At 42.5% G+C, this 21,242-nt stretch overlaps 1 protein-coding gene across 1 annotated transcript in view; it reads right to left on the bottom strand.

Moving 5' to 3' along the window:
- The window catches only part of thoc2 (THO complex 2), a 183,081-nt gene that overhangs the window by 133,771 nt on the left and 28,068 nt on the right, over positions 1 to 21,242 (bottom strand). Inside the window, exons 4-6 of the mRNA XM_068047366.1 lie at positions 14,452 to 14,503; positions 14,284 to 14,354; positions 3,035 to 3,156 (exon numbers count right to left, since the gene is read on the bottom strand). Of these exons, the coding sequence (XP_067903467.1) occupies positions 3,035 to 3,156; positions 14,284 to 14,354; positions 14,452 to 14,503 (245 nt within the window). The remainder of the gene's footprint in view (positions 1 to 3,034; positions 3,157 to 14,283; positions 14,355 to 14,451; positions 14,504 to 21,242) is intronic.

The following is a 21,242-nucleotide window of genomic DNA, read 5'->3' on the forward strand; positions in this document are numbered from 1 at the left end:
ACTTGAAAAAAATCAATCATCTGGCTGTGCTGACAAATTTTTAATTACGTTGCATGCTGAGGAGACATGGGGGTGCAATGCCGATCAAGACTGTGCAGCTGGGACACGATTTGTAAGGTGGGGCGGGGGGGGGGGCGGCAAGTAAAATACAGATGGGGAATTCCAAGAGGGTGATTGTAGTCAGGTGGCTGAGTCAAGAGAGAGGCACAAGGCCAGAGGTGGGGAAAAGGAGACAAAGAGTGGGATTTTAAAGATCAGCCTGGTTGGAAGGTATTCGGGTAAGGGAGGAAAGAGGATACAGCTGAAAGGTTAGGCTGTTGACAATAGGAACATAGGAGCAGGAGTCGGCCATTCAGTCCATCGAGCATGCCCCGCCATTCAATTTGATCATGGCTGATCATCCACTTCAATGCCTTTTTCCCACATTATCCTCTTATGTCATTTGCATTTAGAAATCTGTCAATTTCTGCTTTAAACAGACTCAATGACTGAGCTTTCACAGCCCTCTGGGGTAGAGAATTCCAAAGATTCACAACCCTCTGAGTAAAGAAATTTCTCCTCATCTCTGTCCTAAGTGGCTTCCCCCTTATTTTGAAATTGTCTCCTGACCAGCATCAGGACAGGTTTTGGGTTAGAACGATTCATGGAATAGATAATCAAACAATGGGAAGGAGGGGAAGAGAGAAGGATTATGACTGACTTAATAAGGATAGTGGATATGAGGGAGGACGTACGTAGCATGGATAAGACACTAGTTGGGGGGGTGAATGAAGATTCAGAGATTGGAGAAGAAAGGGATGAAGGGGATCACAGGTGCTGGAGTGTGGGGAGGGACCGATGGCGGTGAGGTGTAAAGTCAGGGTTTTGAAAAGCACCTGGCATTTGTTAAATTCCAGAAAGCTTGTTGTGGAAGCGTCATGCTGGAGCCTATCTTCAGTCAGTTTCACACTTTTTGTACAGAGTAAAAGGATTACAAACACGCAGCTCCTCCAGTCGAAGTGTCTCCTTATAAGTGCTCAATTAAGACCCCATGAGCACTCTGCAGCTGCAGGTAATTAAACAACTGATACACAATGAACAACATTGAATGTTTATCTTGCCCACTGAAGAAGGACAAGTCAACCAACATGTGATGGGAGAGCAGGCGATATGGTATGCAGTTAGCGAAACAGAATGAAGGTCAGGTGATCATCTGGTGAAGGTGACTGGCAGGGGAAGGGGGTCAGCAATATAAAAAACAAGCCTCTCTCGACTCAGCCAACTGACTACAATCTTCATTGCATCCTCTTGGAATCCCCCATCTGTGTCTTGCTTGTTGGGCAGCCTTGTGTCTTGCCCCTCTAACATCCTGACCCAGCTGCACAGTGTTGATCAGCATTGCACCCCCAAAAACCAACGAAAAGATACAGCATAGAAGGAGACCATTCAGCCCATTGTGTCTGCGCTTGCTTAAAAAACTAGCCGTCGAATCTAATCCCACCTTCCAGCACCTGGTCCGTAACCTTGCAAGTTACAGAACTTCAGGTGCATGTCTCCTCAGCAGCAGTCAATATAACTCAATTTGTCAGCACAGCCAACTGAGGATTTTTTTAAGTGCTTATTGTGCTACAAATGGAATCCTATGGTAAGATACTATTGGTAGCAATATAAGAACTTGAAAAATAATTAAGAAATCAGTTTAGTCGGGCTGGTGAATAAGAAGGACGTCATTCGAGGATTGGGAGGAGTATGGCTCGGTGCAGGAAGGCCGAACATTCGATCGGTGAAGAGTCTGAAGCTGATGGAGACAGTTGATACATAACACGCTAGGTAGAATAAACATAAATATTAAAGTCTAAACAGTTTATGGAGAATAAACCGTGTGAAGATATAGTGCCAAGGGAAGAGTCAACGATACAATGTCAGCGAGGGCATGGCGACAAAGTTGAAGGAAGCAGTGTGCAAGACAATTGGACCTATCAGTTCACACTTTGTGTTTAGAAAAAGCACCACTGGCAATGCCACAGAACATTCAGTTCTCCATAGACATCGTCCAGCACAATTATTGAATTACAATCAGAAACAGGAACATGGCCTGGGGCACCAAGGCCAATTTTAGCATCCCAAATGCTACCTCAGCTGAGATCAGATTATCTGAAACAGATTAATAAACTGAACCAAGAATCTTCTGGTTTATATGGCTCAATGACACTAAATTACCAACTGAGTAATTTGAATAGCTAGGAATCTGTTCATTCATTTGCATGGTTTCTGATCCAGCTGGTACAGTATTATTTTGTACCATTGGTAACTGCATGTCATTGTACAGATAGTAGACATAATTACAATACAAATTTAAAATTTAAATTTCTACAGTTCAATTTATTAACCAGTAAGCAGGAAATTTTACCGGTTGAGAAGTGCAACACAATGATCTACAGTTAGCAGCAACTCTTCAAGAAACAGAACATCCATTCGATCACTAATTTTTAAAACTATATGTTTAAATATTCAGTCATTTAAAAGTTAAAATTTGAAATTACCAACATAGTGCACTTATTCAGATTTCTCCTTATAAAGTGCAAACAATTTTAATCCTCATGTATTTCCTAAGTTTCATACAAATTGTGATTTTATTTCCATGCAAAGCAGCCTAAAAATTAAGATTCTGCATTGCAGTATCAGGGCAGTTTGACATCTGGTTTAAAAGTTCCAATTAACATTAAGAACTGAAAACAATCAACACCCCCAGAGCTTAGGTCCTCCCTTTGTAAAGATCTGTCCTGTGGTAAATGGAATACCTGCTCCAGACTCGCTCACATCTTATTTTAGACATTTACACGGCACAGTAAGGCTTGAACGAAATTCTATTAAATAAGTATTTCGAATATGTTCAAATTACACATACATTTAGATACTTCTGTACAAGTACCAAATCCTGAATTGATATGTATGGAGAATAAATTAGATCTTTGCAAGTTTAGTAACAGCATTATGTCCATTACTATATCACAGTTTACATTTTTCCAACCACTTAGAAAAAATGATGACTTACAATAGTTTGGTTTTGATTTTAACAGATTTCTGGTTGAATTGCTGAGATTGCTTTATAAGTCCAAGAGATTCTAATGTCTCTGGATCCAGTCGTTCTTTGAGAACTGTATCTGAAACCAAAAACTGCAACGAAGAAAATTGGAACAAATTACTGTTTTGTCGTTTCAACTATTCATGCATGGCAATGCAACAAAGGTGAAATACACCATCACTTCTGAACTGGCTAATTTCAAGTTTGTTCAGAGTGCAAACAACAATGCAAAGAAAAAAAAGCTCCATAACAGTTCTTCCAAAAATTTGATAAAACATTGCAGATTGAGCACAAGTGGGAGAATGAATGCTTGAGCACAGGCGAAAGACAAAGACGGAAGGTTAAAGAAAACATTACAGAGCAGAGCAAGGGGTGGGAAGAGAGATTTTCTCCCTCTTGTCCCAAAACGTACCTGCTGTATCATTTAACCATCACTACACTCACCCAATCCAGTTCTAGACTGAAACAGCTGGCCCTCCCCAGGTTCTTGGGACATTCTCCATCATTTTAAACACAAACTTCATGGAACAATGCATGCCAATTTTGTGAGCAAATGCATTAACAGTTTTTGTGCTTAAAACCTGGCCCCAGGTCAAAATCAGGGCTGAAGGCATGAGACTCAGGAGTGGGAAAGTGAGAAGGGTGCAGGCAACAACTGAGAATTGGCCTCACAGCTGTCACACCCAACCGCTCAATACTGCTAGAACCCCTGACCAACCTTAATGCTTCCAGACCCTGGGAACCAACTTCTCCTCCCCCACCACCATCCTCACTAATCTGTCGATGACCCAGGAAAGTTACTCCAGTGCTCCTATAATTGCTAACAGTCCCACACTATTTAAACCATGCAGCATACAAATGGCCCATTTGGCCCACTTTGTGCTCTATACAGCAACCTAAATACTAATAACGTGTACTCACCCCACCATTATCCTGCAACGTCTGCTTCAAATATTGAACCATTGATCTCTGCTTCACCTATACTCTGCTGCAATATATTCTTATTTCTATACAGAGAATAGTTTATGACCGGGTCATCAATTCCCAGATGACAATATTTTACAATTCATCCCAACAAAATACTTCACAATTTTTAGATATTTTTTTCAATCCCCTCTTAGCCTTCTATGATACTATGGAAACAGTCTCGGTATCTGAAATTTATCCTCATAGTTACAGTTTCTCTTCCATGGTATTTAAAGCTTTTAATGTATTTTCTATACAGGTGTGCAAACTGCACTAACTAACCCAGTCACTGTCTTATGCAAATCTATTACCTCTATGACTCTTGCCCTGTTTTTATTATAAAACACCATTATTCTTTTTATTATTTTATCTACCTGCATTCACACTTCCAACTGAACCTCTTTCCATTGAGTGAGGATTTCCATTTCATGTTTTGCATTGCAAAATACCATTTAATGCAGAGGTCTGAGATAACGTATCCCCCACCAACCCACCTATGCTATAAGATGCTGTGCAAAAACAACAATTTCACATATTCTGCCATTAATCAGTTTCACAGATAACACTGTATCCTCCAAAACAAAGAGCAACGCCACAGGAGATCCATATCTGTACCCTGAAAGGCATTTGTGCCGATTTCAGAGAACTGCAAAGAATCCTCAGTACTGAGGTGTTCTTTTCAGAGCTCTCCCCCTTTCAAACTCTTCCATTCAGAAAGGAAAGATACCCCCACTGATTTCAAATAAAAAAATAAGAGCTTTGAGGCGAGTGCTACTTCACCACTAATTCTCTATTAACAAGCAAGTTTATCAATGAAAATGATGGTTAAATCAAACTTATTTGCGATGATCAATATTGTAATTTGTTTACTATAGTACCAATTTCTGTGAAATGGCCTTCTCTCCAAATTCAAGTGCCATTCTAAAAAGTAAATCATAACAGAAACAAACAAAAGATTAATACAGCAATTTTACCCCCTGGTGGACTCTTACTGTGGCAGTTAACTGAAGTTAGTTTCTAAATGACAAATATGAAATTGCAGATACAATGGCCCAAAATTTGCTGGAGCCAGGGCATCTCAAAATTGCTCCTTAAGGCTCACCGAGTCTTCAGTTCACAAACATTTTTCCCTCTTAGTTGCCAGAAATGCGAGTTGATAATCACGTGCCACAGGCAAAGGAGCACCCATGACCTTGATGAATGATGGGACAACAGTGCCTTAACCAACAAAATTTAAGGATCAAGAAATAAACAGGAAGGACTGCGAAGGAGGGTAAATTAGAGTGGGTGAATTAAAAATGAAATGAGGTCTGTCACGCGTGTTCTTTTTAAATTGAGAATTTGTGTTTTAAAACTAAAAAAGATTCCTTAGATGCTGGAACTTGGGTTTTTTAAAAAAATATCACCAGCAAGTTTGGACTGAGTTTGAACTGTAAACAGTTAATGGAAGGCACCTGTTTTCAAATAACCCAACAGGGGTTGTTTTTGACTTGGGGAGATGTTGACAAAGGAGTGACAGGCCTAGATTTATGATATGACTAGATTTATGACTTCTGGAATGTTTCCAGTTTCAATTTGAGCTGTTATTAAAAAAAAAAGCCAGGTGGTGTTTTGCCTGCAACAGAAGATGACACTTACCTTCTAGGAGCAGAGATGAGGGGAGCGGAGTGGACCTGAGGGGAGAATTCCTAGAGCAGAGTGGAAAAATCAAGACTGAGGAGCGCGGCCCAGACACTAACCTTCCGGGAGCGGAGTCCAGGTGCGCCGGAGTTTTGAAAAAAAGAAGTCAAGAGTGACATGACAGGACAGCTGCAAGGTGATTGGTTGATGAGTAACTGCTGTGAGGGAATAACTCTAAATAGCTAAGTTAGTAACCAAAATAAAGAGAGTCTATCTTTTTTTTTAGTCTGGTAGGTTTTTTTTCCCCAAGGTCCAGAGTGCAAATAATCTAAATTTTGGGTAATTTAAGGGAGTAAATTTAGGGTAAGTCATGGCAGGGCAGTTTGGCAACGTGGAGTGCTCCTCCTGTGCAAAGTGGGAAGTCAGGGACACTTCCAGTGTCCAGGGCGAAAACGTGTGCAGGAAGTGTCTCCAGCTGCAGCTACACGAAATCTGCATTTCAGATCTGGAGCAGCGGCTGGAAACACTGTGGAGCATCCGCGAGTCTGAGATCATTGTGGATAGCACATACAGGGAGGTGGTCACACCGCAGGTAAAGACTGCTCAGGCAGAAAGGGAATGGGTGACTGCCAGGCAGAGTAGAAGAACCAGACAGGTAGTGCAGGAATCCCCTGGGACCATCTCCCTCTCCAACAGATTTTCCACTTTGAATACTGTTGCGGGAGATAGCTTCTCAGGGTAATGCAGCAAGAGCCATGGGTGGCTCAGCTGCACAGGACGGCAGGAAAAGGAGTGGAAGAGCTATAGTGATAGGGGATTCTATCGTAAGGGGTACAGATAGGCTTTTCTGTGGCCACAAACGTGACTCCAGAATGGTATGTTGCCTCCCTGGTGCTAGGATCAAGGACGTTACGGAGCGGCTGCAGGACATGCTGAAGATGGAGGATGGTACACATTGGTACCAACGACATAGATAGAAAGAGGGAATGAGGTCCTGCAACAAGAATTTAGGGAGCTAGGTAGATTAAAAAGCAGGACCTCAAAGGTTGTAATGTCTGGATTACTCCCGGTGTCACGTGCTGAGGAGTATAAAGAGGAGGATAGAGCAGTTGAATGCATGACTGTGCAGATGGTACAGGAGGGAAGGCTTTAGTTTCCTGGATCACTGGGTCTGTTTTTGGTGAAGGTGGGACCTGTACAAGTTGGACGGGTTGCACCTGAACCAGAACGGGACCAACATCCTTAGAGAGAGGTTTGCTAGCGCTGTTTGTGGGGGGGTTGGGGGGCGCTTTTAAACTAATTTGGCAGTGGGATGGGATACAGAGTGGAGGTACAGTAGGGGGTGCACACTCAAATATAGAAGAGAAACTGAGTCAGTCTGGAAGGCAGAGCAAATATAGACCTGGTAAGGCACAAGTGAATGATACAAGGCTGGATTGCATTTACTTTAACGCAAGGAGCCTTACAAGTAAGGCAGATGAATTGAGGGCGTTCATTAACACATGGGAAAACGATATTATTGCTATCACAGAGACTAGGTTGAGGGAAGGGCAGGACTGGCAGCTCAATATTCCAGGATATATAATCTACAGGCGTGACAGGAGAGGGGGTAAAAGAGGAGGTGGCATTGCACTATTGATCAAGGAGTCAATTACTGCAGTAAGGAGGGATGATATCTTAGAAGGTTCCTCAAATGAGGCCATATGGGTAGAGCTTAAAAACAAAAAGGGAGCAATCACTTGGCTGGGAGTGTACTGCAGGCTTCCAAACGGTCAGGGAGAGATAGGGGAGATATGTAAGCAAATCTCAGAGAGGTGTATAAATAATAGGGTAATAATGGTAGGGGATTTCAACTTCCCCAATATCAACTGGGATAGTCTTAGTGCAAAAGGCTTAAAGAATTCTTAAAGTGCACATAGGAGAGCTTTTTGAGCCGGCACGTAGGAAGTCCTACAAGAGAAGGGGTAGTACTGGACCTAATCTTCAGGAATGAAGCTGGACAAGTGGTAGAAGTGTCAGTGGGGTAGCATTTTGGGGAGACTGACCATAACGCTAAGATTTAAGGTAGTTATGGAAAAGAACAAAGATGGATCAGAAATAAAGGTACTGAATTGGGGGAAGGCCGATTGCAATATGATAAAACAGGATCTGGCCAAAGTGGACTGGGTGCAGCTACTTGTAGGAAAGTCTACATCAGGCTAGTGGGAGTCATTCAAAATGGAACGAGTGAGAGTTCAGGGCCAACATGTTCCCATAAAGGTGAATGATAGGACCAACAGGTCCAGGGAACCCTGGATGCCAAGGGATATGGAGTATTGGATAAGGTAAAAAAAAGGGCGGCTTATGGCAGATTCAGAGAGCTGAAAATAGCGGAGGCCCGAGAGGTGTATAGAAAGTGTAGGGAGTACTTTAAAATGTAATTGGGAAAGTGAAGAGGGGACATGAAAAAACACTGGCAGGCAAGATAAAGGAAAATCCCAAGCGTTTTATAAGTATATTGAGGGGAAGAGGATCACCAGGGAAAGAGTAGGGCCTATTAGGGACCAAAGCGGCAATCTGTGTGTGGATCCGGAGGACAGGTGAGGTTTTAAATGATTACTTTTCATCTGTGTTCACAATGGAGAAGGACAATGTAGGTGTAGAGATCAGGGAGGAGGAATGTGATATACTTGAACAAATTAGCGTTGAAAGGGATGAAGTATTAGCTGTTTTAGCAGCCTTAAAAGTAGATAAATCCCCAGGCCCAGATGAGATGCATCCCAGGCTGCAAGGGAGGAGATAGCAGGGGCTCTGACAAGAGGCATCAGAGGACTGGAGGACAGCGAATGTGGTACCATTATTCAAGAAGGCTAGCAGGGATAAACCAGGTAATTACAGGCTGGTGAGTGTAACATCAGTGGTAGGGAAACTATTGGAAACAATTCTGAGGGACAGGATTACTTTCCACTTGGAGAGACAGGGATAGTCAGCATGGCTGTGTCACGGGGAGATAGTGTCTAACAAATTTGATTGAATTTTTCGAGGTGACTAGGTGTGCAGATGAGGGCAAAGCAGTTAATGTAGTCTACACTGACTTCAGTAAGACTTTTGATAAGGTCCAGCATGGGAGATTGGTTAAGAAGGTAAGAGCCCACGGGATCCAGGGCAACTTAGCAAATTGGATCCAAAATTAGCTTAGTGGCAGGAGGTAGAGGGTGATGGTCGAGGGTTGTTTTTGCGAGTGGAAGCCTGTGACCAGTGGTGTACCACAGTGTTTGGTGCTGGGACCCTTGCTGTTTGTAGTGTACATTAATGATTTGGACGTGAATATAGGAGGTATGATCAGTAAGTTCGCAGATGACCCGAAAATTGAAAATTGGTGGTGTCATAAATAGTGAGGAGGAAAGCCTTAGATTACAGGACGATATAGATGGGCTGGTAAGATGGGCAGAGCAGTGGCAAATGGAATTTAATCCTGAGAAGTGTGAGGTGATGTATTTTGGGAGGTCTTACAAGGAAAGGGAAGATACAATGGATGGTAGGACCCTAGGAAGGCCAAAGGGTCAGAGGGGCCTTGGTGTACTTGTCCATAGATCACTGAAGGCAGCAGCACAGGTAGATAGGGTGGTTGGGAAGGCATATGGGATACTTGCCTTTTTTAGCCAAGGCATATAATAGAATAGCAGGGAGGTTATGTTGGAGCTGTCGAAAACGCTAGTTAGGTCACAGCTGGAGTACTGTGTACAGTTCTGGGCACCACGCTATAAGGAAGGATGTAATTGCACTGTAGAGGGTGCAGAGGAGATTCACCAGGATGTTGCCTGGGCTGGAGCATTTCAGCTTTGAAGAGAGACAGGATAGGCTAGGGTTATTTTACTTCGAGCAGAGAAGGCTGAGGGAGGCCCTGATTGAGGTATGCAAAATTATGAGGGGCATTGATACGTTAGATAGGAAGAAACTTCTCCCCTTAGTGGAAGGGTCAATAATCAGGGGGCACAGATTTAAGGCAGGAAGTTTAGAGAAAATTTGAATAAAATCTTTTCACCCAGTGGGTGGTTGGAATATGGAACACACTGCCTGAAGGGGTGGGAGAGGGCAGGAACCCTCACAATATTTAAGAAGTATTTAGATGAAGCCATAGCATACAAGGCTGCAGGCCAAGTGCTGGAAAATGGGATTAGAATAAATAGGTGCTTGATGGCCGGCACGATGGACCGAAAGGTCTGCTTTGTGCTGTATAACTATGACTCTCTCTTGGAAAAAACCCTGCATTTCCTGTGTGCCCGTTTCCTATTTCCTCTCTTATTTGAAGAAACCCTGCATGTTTGAAGGAACTGCTGCATCAAATGAGTGGGATCTGAAACCTCTGCTGCTGTATTCCTGCTGGAAGACCTATTTGGAGCCTCTGGAGCGTCATCTCTTGGAAAGTCTACCCAAACTGCTCATCAGCATCGCCTGGAAAGAACTGTTCTAGGAAGATCCCATTGACAGCCATCCATGCATTTGGGACGCCTAACCAAAACAAAGGACATCTTTGCAGACCTTCTTTTCAGCCGAAGTGTTTTGTTTTATTCCTTCTATTTCTTTGTAGCAGCAGTAAACAAATATCCTTTTTATTTTTAATAAAAGCAAAATACTGCGGATGCTGGAAATCTGAAACAAAAACAAGAAATGCTGGATTCACTCAGCAGGTCTGGCAGCATCTGTGGAAAGAGAAGCAGAGTTAACGTTTCGGGTCAGTGACCCTTCTTCCGAAGAAGGGTCACTGACCCGAAATGTTAACTCTGCTTCTCTTTCCACAGATGCTGCCAGACCTGCTGAGTGAATCCAGCATTTCTTGTTTTTGTTCCTTTTTATTTTTTCCTGGTTAACCAGTGTACATGTATGTGTGAATGTATGAGAGCCAGGAGAAATAAGGGGCTTTAATATTTCAATGTGTGTATGTATGTTTAACTTCATTATTGGTTAGGACTTGGTTTATAATAAACTGATAATCTTGTTTATTCAAGGAAACTGGTTAGTGTGTTTATTCTGGGAAAAACAGAATATATGAATGGCTGTTTCGGTAAGTGGGAATATTTAAATATATATTGTGACCTGTGGAGAAGTGGGACCAGAATAAACTGCACTTCTCCTGTTTGGCCATAACAGATACATAGAAGAAAAATAAGATTGACTAGATTAGGAAAGGGAGAGAGGGACAAAGGAAAAGTAAGGAAAAAGATTACATTTTTATCATCTCCAACAATCTGAAGGAATGAAACTCTACAACTATAATCGTTCACTTTCTGAGTAAGAGAGGTTGATTAACAGTCAGTAAAGATCATCGTGGAATTAAGCGGGTAGTTGCCCTATTCATTACTAGAATTAGCTTTCTGTAGTGAGTTTAATGGACAACTAAAATACACATGCAGCAACCTCTTGAAAATCAAAGCGAAGTTAACGGCAAGATTCTTTTTTTTGGGACACTAATGGTGGTACGGCGCGTTTTTTGTCAAATTCTGGACCATTGATAGATTCAAAGAATCAAACAGAGAATGGTTACAGCACAGGAGGTGGCAATTGGACCCGTTGTATCTATGTTGGCTCTCTGCAACAGCAGTTCAGCCAGTCACATACCTCTACCCTTTCCTTGTAGCCCGACAAATTCGCTCTCCAGGCATCTAGTTCGCTTTTGAAAGCTACGATTGTATCTGCCTCCACACACTCTCAGATTGTGCATTCCAGACCCTAACCACTTGCTGCTGAAAACCTCAACCACTTAATAATCCAAGCGGGTTAAAGATAGAAACACAGAAAATAGGAGCAGGAGTAAGCCATTTGGCCCTTCGAGCCTGCTCCGCCATTCATTACGATCATGGCTGAACATCCAACTCAGTAGCCTGTTCCGGCTTTCACCCCATAACCTTTGATCCCTTTCGACCCAAGAGCTATATCTAACTCCTTCTTGAAAACATACAATGCTTTGGCCTCAACTGCTTTCTGTGGTAGTGAATTCCACAGGCTCATCACTCTCTGGGTGAAGTAATTTCTCCTCATCTCAGTCCTGAATGGTTTAACCTGTATCCTTAGACTATGACCCCTGGCTCTGGACTCCCCTACCATTGGGCGCATCCTTCCTGCATCTACCCTATCAAGTCCTGTTAGAATTTTATAGGCTTCTCTGAGATCCCTCCTCACTCTTCTGAACTCCAACAAATATCATTCTAACTGACTCAATCTCTCCTCATACATCAGCCCCGTCATCCCAGGAATCAGTCTAGTAAACCTTTGTTGCACTCCCTCTATAGCAAGAATATCCTTCCTCAGATAAGGAGACCAAATCTGCACACACTATTCCAGGTGTGGCCTCACCAAGCCCCTGTATAATTGCAGCAAGACATCCCTGCTTCTGTACTCGAATCCTCTCGCAATCAAGGCCAACATACCATTTGCCTTTTTTACCGCCTGTTGCACCTGCATGCTTACCTTCAGCGACTGGTGTACGAGAACACCCAGGTCTCGCTTCATATCCCCCTCTCTCACGTTATAGCCGTTCAGATAATAATCTGCCTTCCTGATTTTGCTACCAAAGTGGATGAACTCACATTTATCCACATTATACTGCATCTGCCATGCAGAAATCAATTTGAAGAAATATATGAAAATTTACATTTTTAAGTAATTACTAAATTAACCAGATACAAGTTAACTTCTGCTCTACCCATTCAAAATTCAAGTGACCAAAATTTCATGTCAAATAAAAACTGGAGGACAACATTTGGATTACTTTTTATCCCTTTATTGTACACTGATCTGAAAAATAAAAATGTTAACATATAGATTCTATGTTTTGAAAAAGTCTGGTGCAAGCAGCTTACAAAGATGAGTCAATGAGTTAACAGCACACTGCTGTCCTTACAAAGTCAGAGGGACTTTTCCCAGATTTTCAAATATACCATAGGAACACAGGGAGTCTGGTTGTATTTACTCCACTAAATGGTTGAGTGGAGAGTCATGTGAAAGGAAGCAGTACTGAATTTTGAATGTGTAGTATACAGAGCTTGCTATACTTCAAGCTGTTTCAGTCTACAGTTTTTGTTGCAGTTTGTGGCTAAAAAAAAACAATTACTAAAAATCTGATGAAAGTACCCAACTACCCAAACTTTTAAAACTGAAAAAAGAAAATGCAAAATTACAATTCTCATACAGAGAAATGAACTGGGTACTTAGTTCTCGATCATTTGTCTCCAACCACAGTGATTTTCTCCTTACCAGCATGGAGTTCCACAGGTACCAGTCCCGTACCAACAACTCAATGAAGTTGCCATTTTTCATATTTGAGCCTTGATAGCGCGTGCTAACAGGGTAATTCCATAGGAGTTCAACACAGTTGAGCCGAATCCTGTTCTGAGCCAATAAGCCTTTGAAGCAGGAGTTACTGGCTAGTGACAGAGAGTGTGAATACAGGGACAATGAAGCCAATTCCAAAACTGCAACCACACCTCAGCTGACATGAGTCAATTTAGAATAGAATTAAAACTGTATTTTTCTAGTATACAAATAAATGAACATGTTTTTATTTAATAAATATATTTTATTTAATGTCGATACTGGCAATGCAAACTCTAAGAACCAGTGTATGCCTGAATTCTTGTATGTCAGCTGCAATCAAATTTAAATAAACAGTATTTTGAGTTTACAAATATTGTTGAAATCTGAACAAATTTAATTGGAAACATTACTGGTCGATTATGGGATTTCTAAGTTCACTGATTCAGACTGCTGGTTGCATTATTAGCTTAACCACTGAATCAAACACTATGAAACTTGTGGTAGCGTACTCCCTGAAATAGCATCTTCAACAAAGTACAAGACGACACCCTCCACACTTAACTTACACAATGCTAATGCCACTCATGAACTCACTAATGTAGGAAACTTTTAACTTCTTAAACTGGTTCGGCCTTGGCCGGAGTGTTGCGTCCGGTTCTGGGCATCTCACTTTGGCAGAGATGTGGGGGCACTGGAAAGATTTCGGAGAATGGTGCCAGGGATGAGGGACTTCAGTTAAGTAGATAGATTGGAGAAGCTGGGACTGGTCTCCTTAAAGAGAAGGTTGAGAGGAGATTTGATAGAGGTGTTCAAAGTCATGAGGGGTCTGGACATAGTAGATAGTGAGAAATTGTTCCCAATTGGTTTGGATCTAGAATGCACTACCTCAGTGTGTGGTGGAAGCAGATTCAAACATGGCTTTCAAAAGGGTATTGGATAATTATCTGAAGAGAAAACTTTTGCAGGGCTAGAAGGAAAGGGCGGGTTAAGTGGGACTAGCTGAGCTGCTCTTGCAAAGAGCCAGGATGAACATGACAGGCCAAATTGCGTCCTTCTGTGCTATAAACATTCTCTGATGCTTTGGCATGATGTCCAGCCTACTTACTTGCGAGTCATCCTCAACTGTCACTAATCTACAAAAACCATCTACTGAGAACTGCTCAGAAAGGTTATTCTGGGTTTAAACTAAACTTGCAACTTGCATGCTGGTGATGTAAGTACCATACGATGGCAGGCACTATGTGCCAAGTCTGCATGCATTAAGAAATAAATACATCAGAAACGTTGAGTAAAACTTTCCAGGCTTAAATTTTTTTTTATTATGTATTAAGGATACTCACCAAACATGCTAAAACCAGTTGAGTAAAATGATCTCTTTTACTTTTTTCTTCCATGCAACTTGTTTCAATGTCTGAAATTAACATTTGTCATTAATCTTATTACTCTCAATACAATTGTACAAAATTAACATTGATCAATTTCTGCAAACAATTTTTCTTTTTCCTCACCTAGAACACAGAAAACATCGGCCAGTATTGATGACATATCATCCCGAAGTTCCTGTAAATACAATAGCAAAAACAACCCATTAATACTGGCTTTCCTGTAAAGAAATGATTATTTTTCCGGGGGGGGGGGGGGGGGGGGAAGAAAAGACAGGAAGATAGGCTGCCATTTGATTTAAACTTTTTAACAGCAGCATATTTGTTTCTTGCCATCCTGGGATTTACGGAGTGAAAGCTACATAGAGATGCTCAAAATTCCAAGGGGAGATATCCAATGATAAAAGAAAACACCAACTACATCTCTCTCCCCAACAACAGTTTGAGGCTGATTCAAACTGCTCGCAAACTTGGTGTCATGTGATACTGAAATGAGCTTCCAACCATCCAGCCAGGTAATCACTGTGTCCACCTGTTTCGACCTCCATAACTTCGGACAACTCTGCCCCACCTCAGCTCATCTACTTCTGAAATCCTCCTCCATGCTATGTTACCTCGAGACTTGATTATTCCAAGGCACAGCTGGCTGGCATCTTATGCACTACCTTCCGTAAAAACGAGATCATCCAAAACTCTGCTGCCCATGTCCTTACCTTGGCACAAAGTTCCATTCATCCATCACCTCCGTGCTCACTGACCCACAATGACTCCGGGTTAGGCAACACATGCATTTTAAAATTCTCATCCTTATTTTCAAATCCCCTCATGGCCTTGCCTCTCCCTATTTCTAATAACGTCCTCCAGCCCTGCAACCCTCCGAGATATTTGACCTCCAATTGTAGCCTGTTGCACATATCCAAATTTTAATTGCTCTACCTCTGGTGGCCATGACTTCAACCGGCAAGGCCTGACACTCTGGAATTCCCTCCCTAAATCTCTCCGCCTCTCTTCCTTCCCTTAAGATGTTCCTTAAAACCCAACTCTTCGACCAAGCTTCTGGTCATCTACCCTAATATCTCTTATGTGGCTTGGTGTCAAATGTTGTTTACCAATGCACCTGTGAAGTGCTTTAGGATGTTTTATGTTAAAGGTGCTACACACACAGGTTATCAAAGGAGATTAACCAATTGCCTTTAGTACTGCCCAGAAGTGTGACCAAATTTAAAAAATTACAAGTGTGATCAAAACTATTAAGCTATATAGACTTTGCTTGCTTTTAAAGCTGAAAACTTGTCCAATTCAAAAGTACATGACACGATCACAAGATCACACGTGTTCAATTCTGGGTACTGCCTGTGCGGAGTTTGCAAGTTCTCCCTGTGACTGCGTGGGTTTTCGCCAGGTGCTCCGGTTTCCCCTCTCAGCCAAAGACTTGCAGGTTGATAGGTAAGTTGGTCATTATAAATTGCCCCTAGTATAGGTAGGTGGTAGGGGAATTGTGGGGATGTGGTAGGAATATGGGATTAATGTAGGATTAATATAAATGGGTGGTTGATGGTCGGCACAGACTCGGTGGGCCGAAGGGCCTGTTTCAGTGCTGTATCTCTAAATAAATAAATAAAACAATTATAGATGAGCAAGGCTATTCAACCATCCATCCATCCATGAAGAGCTACCTGAATTCACTCACTACAGCATCCAATTGATCCTTGCGAAATGCCAGGATTAATTACTTCCACCACTCTATTCGGAATTCTATTCTTTGTTGATGCTCTTGGAGTGTGGTGGAGGCAGGTTCAATTGAAGCATTTATCAGGGAATTATACCGTTATATGAAAAGGAAGAATGTGCAAAGTTACAGGGAGAAGGCGGGGGAATAGAACGGAGTGAACTGCTCTTTGTGAGCCAGTGCGGACACAATGCGCTGAATGGCCTCCTTCTGCACTTTAACAATTCTGTGATTTGTATGAAGAGCTACCTGATTTCAATTCTAAATCTGTCTTTTATTCGTTTAAACCCACGATCCTTTGTTCTAACCCAATTTCAAGTAGAGAGAAAACTTTGTCGGTGCTTTCACCAATATGCATTAAATGCATTTTGAAATTTCAAATTAATATTTTAAGTATCAGAATTAATAGTTTGCTTGCTTTCACAAGTAATTGTTGAACAATTACTTTGCCTCAGTATTTAGTTGAAAAGGAGGATAACTTGCCGTTAAGTCCCAAAAAAAAAATTAATAGCCAATAGGAGACAGGGACTGAATACAATTCTTTTTCTTCTTTGGCCTCTTTGTCTCGAGAGACAATGGGTAAGCGCCTGGAGGTGGTCAGTGGTTTGTGAAGCAGCGCCTGGAGTGGCTATAAAGGCCAATTCTAGAGTGACTGACTCTTCCACAGGCGCTGCAGATAAAATTGGTTGTCAGGGCTGTTACGCAGTTGGCTCTCTCCTTGCGCTTCTGTCTTTTTTCCTGCCAACAGCTAAGTCTCTTCGACTCGCCACTCTTTCGCCCCGCCTTTATGGCTGTCCACCAGCTCTGACGATCACTGGCAACTGACTCCCACGACTTGTGGTCTATGTCACAGGACTTCATGTCGCATTTGCAAACGTCTTTAAAGCGGAGACACGGACGGCCGGTGGGTCTGATACCAGTGACGAGCTCGCTGTACAATGCGTTCTTGGGGATCCTGCCATCTTCCATGCGGCTCACACGACCAAGCCATCTCAAGCGCCGCTGGTTCAGTCGGGTGTATATGCTGGGGATATTGACTGCCTCGAGGACTTCTGATTTGGAGATACGGTCTTGCCACCTGATGCCAAGGATTCTCTGGAGGCAGCGAAGATGGAATGAATTGAGACATCGCTCTTGGCTGACATACGTCGTCCAGGCCTCACTGCCGTAGAGCAAGGTACAGAGGACACAGGCTTGATCCACTCGGACTTTCGTGTTCCGTATCAGTGCGCCACTTTCCCACACCCTCTTGGCCAGTCTGGACATAGTAGCGGACGCCTTCCCCACGTGCTTGTTGATTTCTGCATCGAGACACAGGTTACTGGTGATAATTGAGCCGAGGTAGGTGAACTCTTGAACCACTTCCAGAGCGTGATCGCCGATATTGATGGATGGAGCATTTTATGATGTCCTGTCCCATAATGTTCGTTTTCTTGAGGCTGATGATTATGCCAAATTCGTTGCAGGCAGCCGCAATCCTGTCGATGAGTCTCTGCAGACACTCTTCTGTGTGGGATGTTAATGTAGCATCATCAGCAAAGAGGAGTTCCCTGATGAGGACATTCCGTGCTTTGGTCTTCGCTTTAAGACAGGAAAGGTTGAACAACCTGCCATCTGATCTTGTGTGGAGGGAAATTCCTTCTTCTGAAGACTTGAATGCATGTGAGAGCAGCAGGGAGATGATGATCCCAAACAGTGTAGGTGCGAGAACACAGCCTTGTTTCACAGCACTCAGGATCGGAAAGGAGTCTGATGAGGTACCGTTATGCTGAATTGTGCCTTTCATATTGTCATGGAATGGGGTGATGATACTTAGTAGCTTTGGTGGACATTCGATCTTTGCTAGTAGTCGGAAGAGATCACATCTGCTGACGAGGCCAAAGGCTTTGGTAAGATCTATGAAAGCAACGTAAAGAGGCATCTGTTGTTCGCGGCATTTCTCCTGCAGCTGGCGAAGGGAGAACAGCATGTCAATGGTGGATCTTTCTGCTCGAAAGCCTCACTGCGCCTCAGGGTAGACACGCTCAGCCAGCTTCTGGAGTCTGTTTAAAACGACTCAAGCAAAGACATTCCCCACTATGTTGAGCAGGGAGATTCCACGGTAGTTGTTGCAGTCACCGCGGTCACCCTTGTTCTTATAGAGGATGATGATATTGGCATCGCGCATGTCCTGTGGTACTGTTCCCTCATCCCAGCACAGGCAAAGCAGTTCATGGAGTGCTGAGAGTATAGCAGGCTTGGCACTCGATTATTTCAGGGGTAATGCCACCCTTCCCAGGGGCTTTTCCGCTGGCTAGAGAATCAATGGCATCACTGAGTTCCGATTTTGTTGGCTGTTCGTCCAGCTCATCCATGCCTGGCAGAGACTGGGCTGCATTGAGGGTGGTGTCAGTGACACCACCCTGGAGTACAGTTCTGGGTAGTGCTCCACTCAGCGGTCCATTTGTTTGTGTTGGTCAGTGATCGTGTCCCCTGATTTAGACTTGATGGTTGGCCCAAAAGCTCTCTTAATGCCATCAAACATTCCTCTGATGTTTCTGGTATCGGAGGCCAGCTAAATACGACTGCATAGGTTTTGCCAGTAGTCATTTGCACAGCGCCTGGCTATTAGGGACTTAATACAATTGACATAAGTAAAACATCAGTAACAAGGAAATTAACGGAACTAAAGAGTGAGAAATCCACAGGACCTGAAGGTTTCCATCCAAGGGTGTTAAAGGAAGTAGGGGAGCACATTGCAGATGCCCTAACTATAGTCTTTCAGAGTTCCCTAGATTCAGGAGTGGTCCCTCTGGATTGGAAAGTTGCACATGTCAGTCTACTTTTTAAGAAGGGTGAAAGGGGGAACCAAGGAAATTACAGACTAGTTAGCCTGGCATCTGTGATGGGCAAGTTGTTGGAGTCCATAATCAAGGATAGGGCGACTGAACCACCGAGAAAAATTACAGTTAATCAGGGACAGCCAGCATGGATTCATGACTGGAAGGTCGTGCCTGACAAATCTCATTGAATTTTTTGAAGAGGTGACTAAGGTAATGGACAGTGAAATGTCGATGGATTTTATTTATATGGACTTCCAGAAGGCATTTGATAAAGTCCCACATAAGAGACTGTTAACTCAGGTAGAAGCCCATGGAGTTGAGGGCAAGTTATTGACATGGTTAGGAAGTTGGTTGAGTGGCAGGCAACAGAGAGTGGGGATAATGGGTAAGTACTCCGATTGGCAGGATGTGATTAGTGGTGTCCCACAGGGATCTGTGTTGGGGCCTCAATTATTCACATTATTCATTAACAACTTGGATGATGGAATAGTAAATCATATATCCAAATCTGCCGACGATACAAAGTTAGGCGGCATTGTAGACAGTTTAGATGATCGCATAAAATTGCAAAGAGATATTGACAGACTAGGTGAGTGGGCAAAACTGTGGCAGATAGATTTCAATGCGGGCAAGTGAGAGATTATCCATTTTGGACCAAAACAGGATAGAACAGGGTACCTTCTAAATGGGAAGAGGTTAAGTACAGTGGATGTCCAAAGAGACTTGGGGGTTCAGGTGCACAGATCTTTAAAATGCCACGAGCAAGTGCACAAAATAATCAAAAAGGCTAATGGAATGCTAGCCTTTATATCTAAAGGATTGGAGTATAAAAACACAGAGGTTATGCTGCAGCTTTACAAAACCCCGGTTAGACCCCACTTGGAATACTGTGAGCAGTTCTGGGCACCACACCTTAGGAAGGATATATTGGCCTTGGACTACTGGGGTTAAGTTACAAGGAGAGATTACACAAATTAGGCCTGTTTTTGCTAGAATTTAGAAGGTTAAGGGGTGATCTGATCGAAGTCTTCAAGATATTAACAGGAAAAGACAGGCTAGATAAAGATAAACTATTTCCACTGGTTGGAGATGCTAAAACTAGGGGGCATAGTCTAAAAATTAGGACCAGACCGTTCAGGAGAGATGTTAGGAAGCACTTCTTCACACAAAGGGTGGTAGAGGTTTGGAACTCCCTCCCACAAACAGCAGTTGAAGCTAGAACAGTTTTTAATTTTCAATCTGAGATAATATCTTTGCTGAACAAAAATCTAAGGAATATGGGCCAAAGTTAGGTATACGGAATTAGGCCTCGGATCAGCCATAATCTCATTGAATGACGGGACTGGTTCGAGGGGCTGAATGGCCTACTCCTATTCCTATCTTCCTATGTTCCTATATTCTGGGTGACATTTGAAAAACAGATGCTCATCTTAGCAATAAGAAATTTCTTACAGCAATGAATCACTCACCAAATTTCATTAACTGAGAACAAACAAGTTCCCACAGTAATTTACAGCATTCAATGTGTGGAATTAATTCCAAGGTTCCATTCAAAATAAGCCAATCAGCTTTGCCTTCTTTACTCAAGGGTATCCTATAGACAGTACGCATGTATGGAGCCTTGCTTCCAAACAAATAAAAGCTCAAGGGTCTTCACACCCAGTTTTCATTGCCAATTTAATAACTTGGATTTTTGGACTTGACAATGATGACTGAAAATTAAACTCAGGGCAAAAACATACAAAATCAAAAAACTCGTGTACAATTGGAGAAAGTAAAAGCTCAGTTTTTGTTTTGAACATTAAACCTCAAGTAAACAGCCACAAGACCTGCATTGCACAATCAAGTGAAGTGGATCATTAAACAGTGAAACATGAGGGAAATGAAGGGACAAATCGAAGCATTCCTATTTATTCAGGCTTTGGAGCTTGTGATGTTGAATTTCACAAAGCCAATTATGCAATTCTAATCCCACCAAATTAAGACTTCCTATAATTCTGCACTGTACGGTCCAGTACATATTCATTAAAGAGCAAAGAGCAAATTCACGACAGTCTCAATTCCATGGGTAATTTCTGCTACTGAAATACGAAAACTTATTATAGCCTGCAAGCAATACCAATTAGTTTCACTGAAATGGTTACCCTTCCAGAATTTTGCTCTGAAAGTTGGGTCCTGGGTCAGGCATGCATCATTATAGTCATGTCATCGTACAGGTAGCATGCAAACTTTTCAAACATGAAAAAGATTATATGTTGTCAACAGTGTGACATGCGCTCAACTAGGATTAACTGGAGTAGAAAAGAATTCTGTTTTCCAAAAGTGAAACGGGTAGAAAACAGATCAATCCAAACGACAAAAAAAAA

The sequence above is a fragment of the Heterodontus francisci genome, chromosome 15, assembly GCF_036365525.1.
Source record: "Heterodontus francisci isolate sHetFra1 chromosome 15, sHetFra1.hap1, whole genome shotgun sequence".
In the NCBI taxonomy this organism is placed as follows: domain Eukaryota; kingdom Metazoa; phylum Chordata; class Chondrichthyes; order Heterodontiformes; family Heterodontidae; genus Heterodontus; species Heterodontus francisci.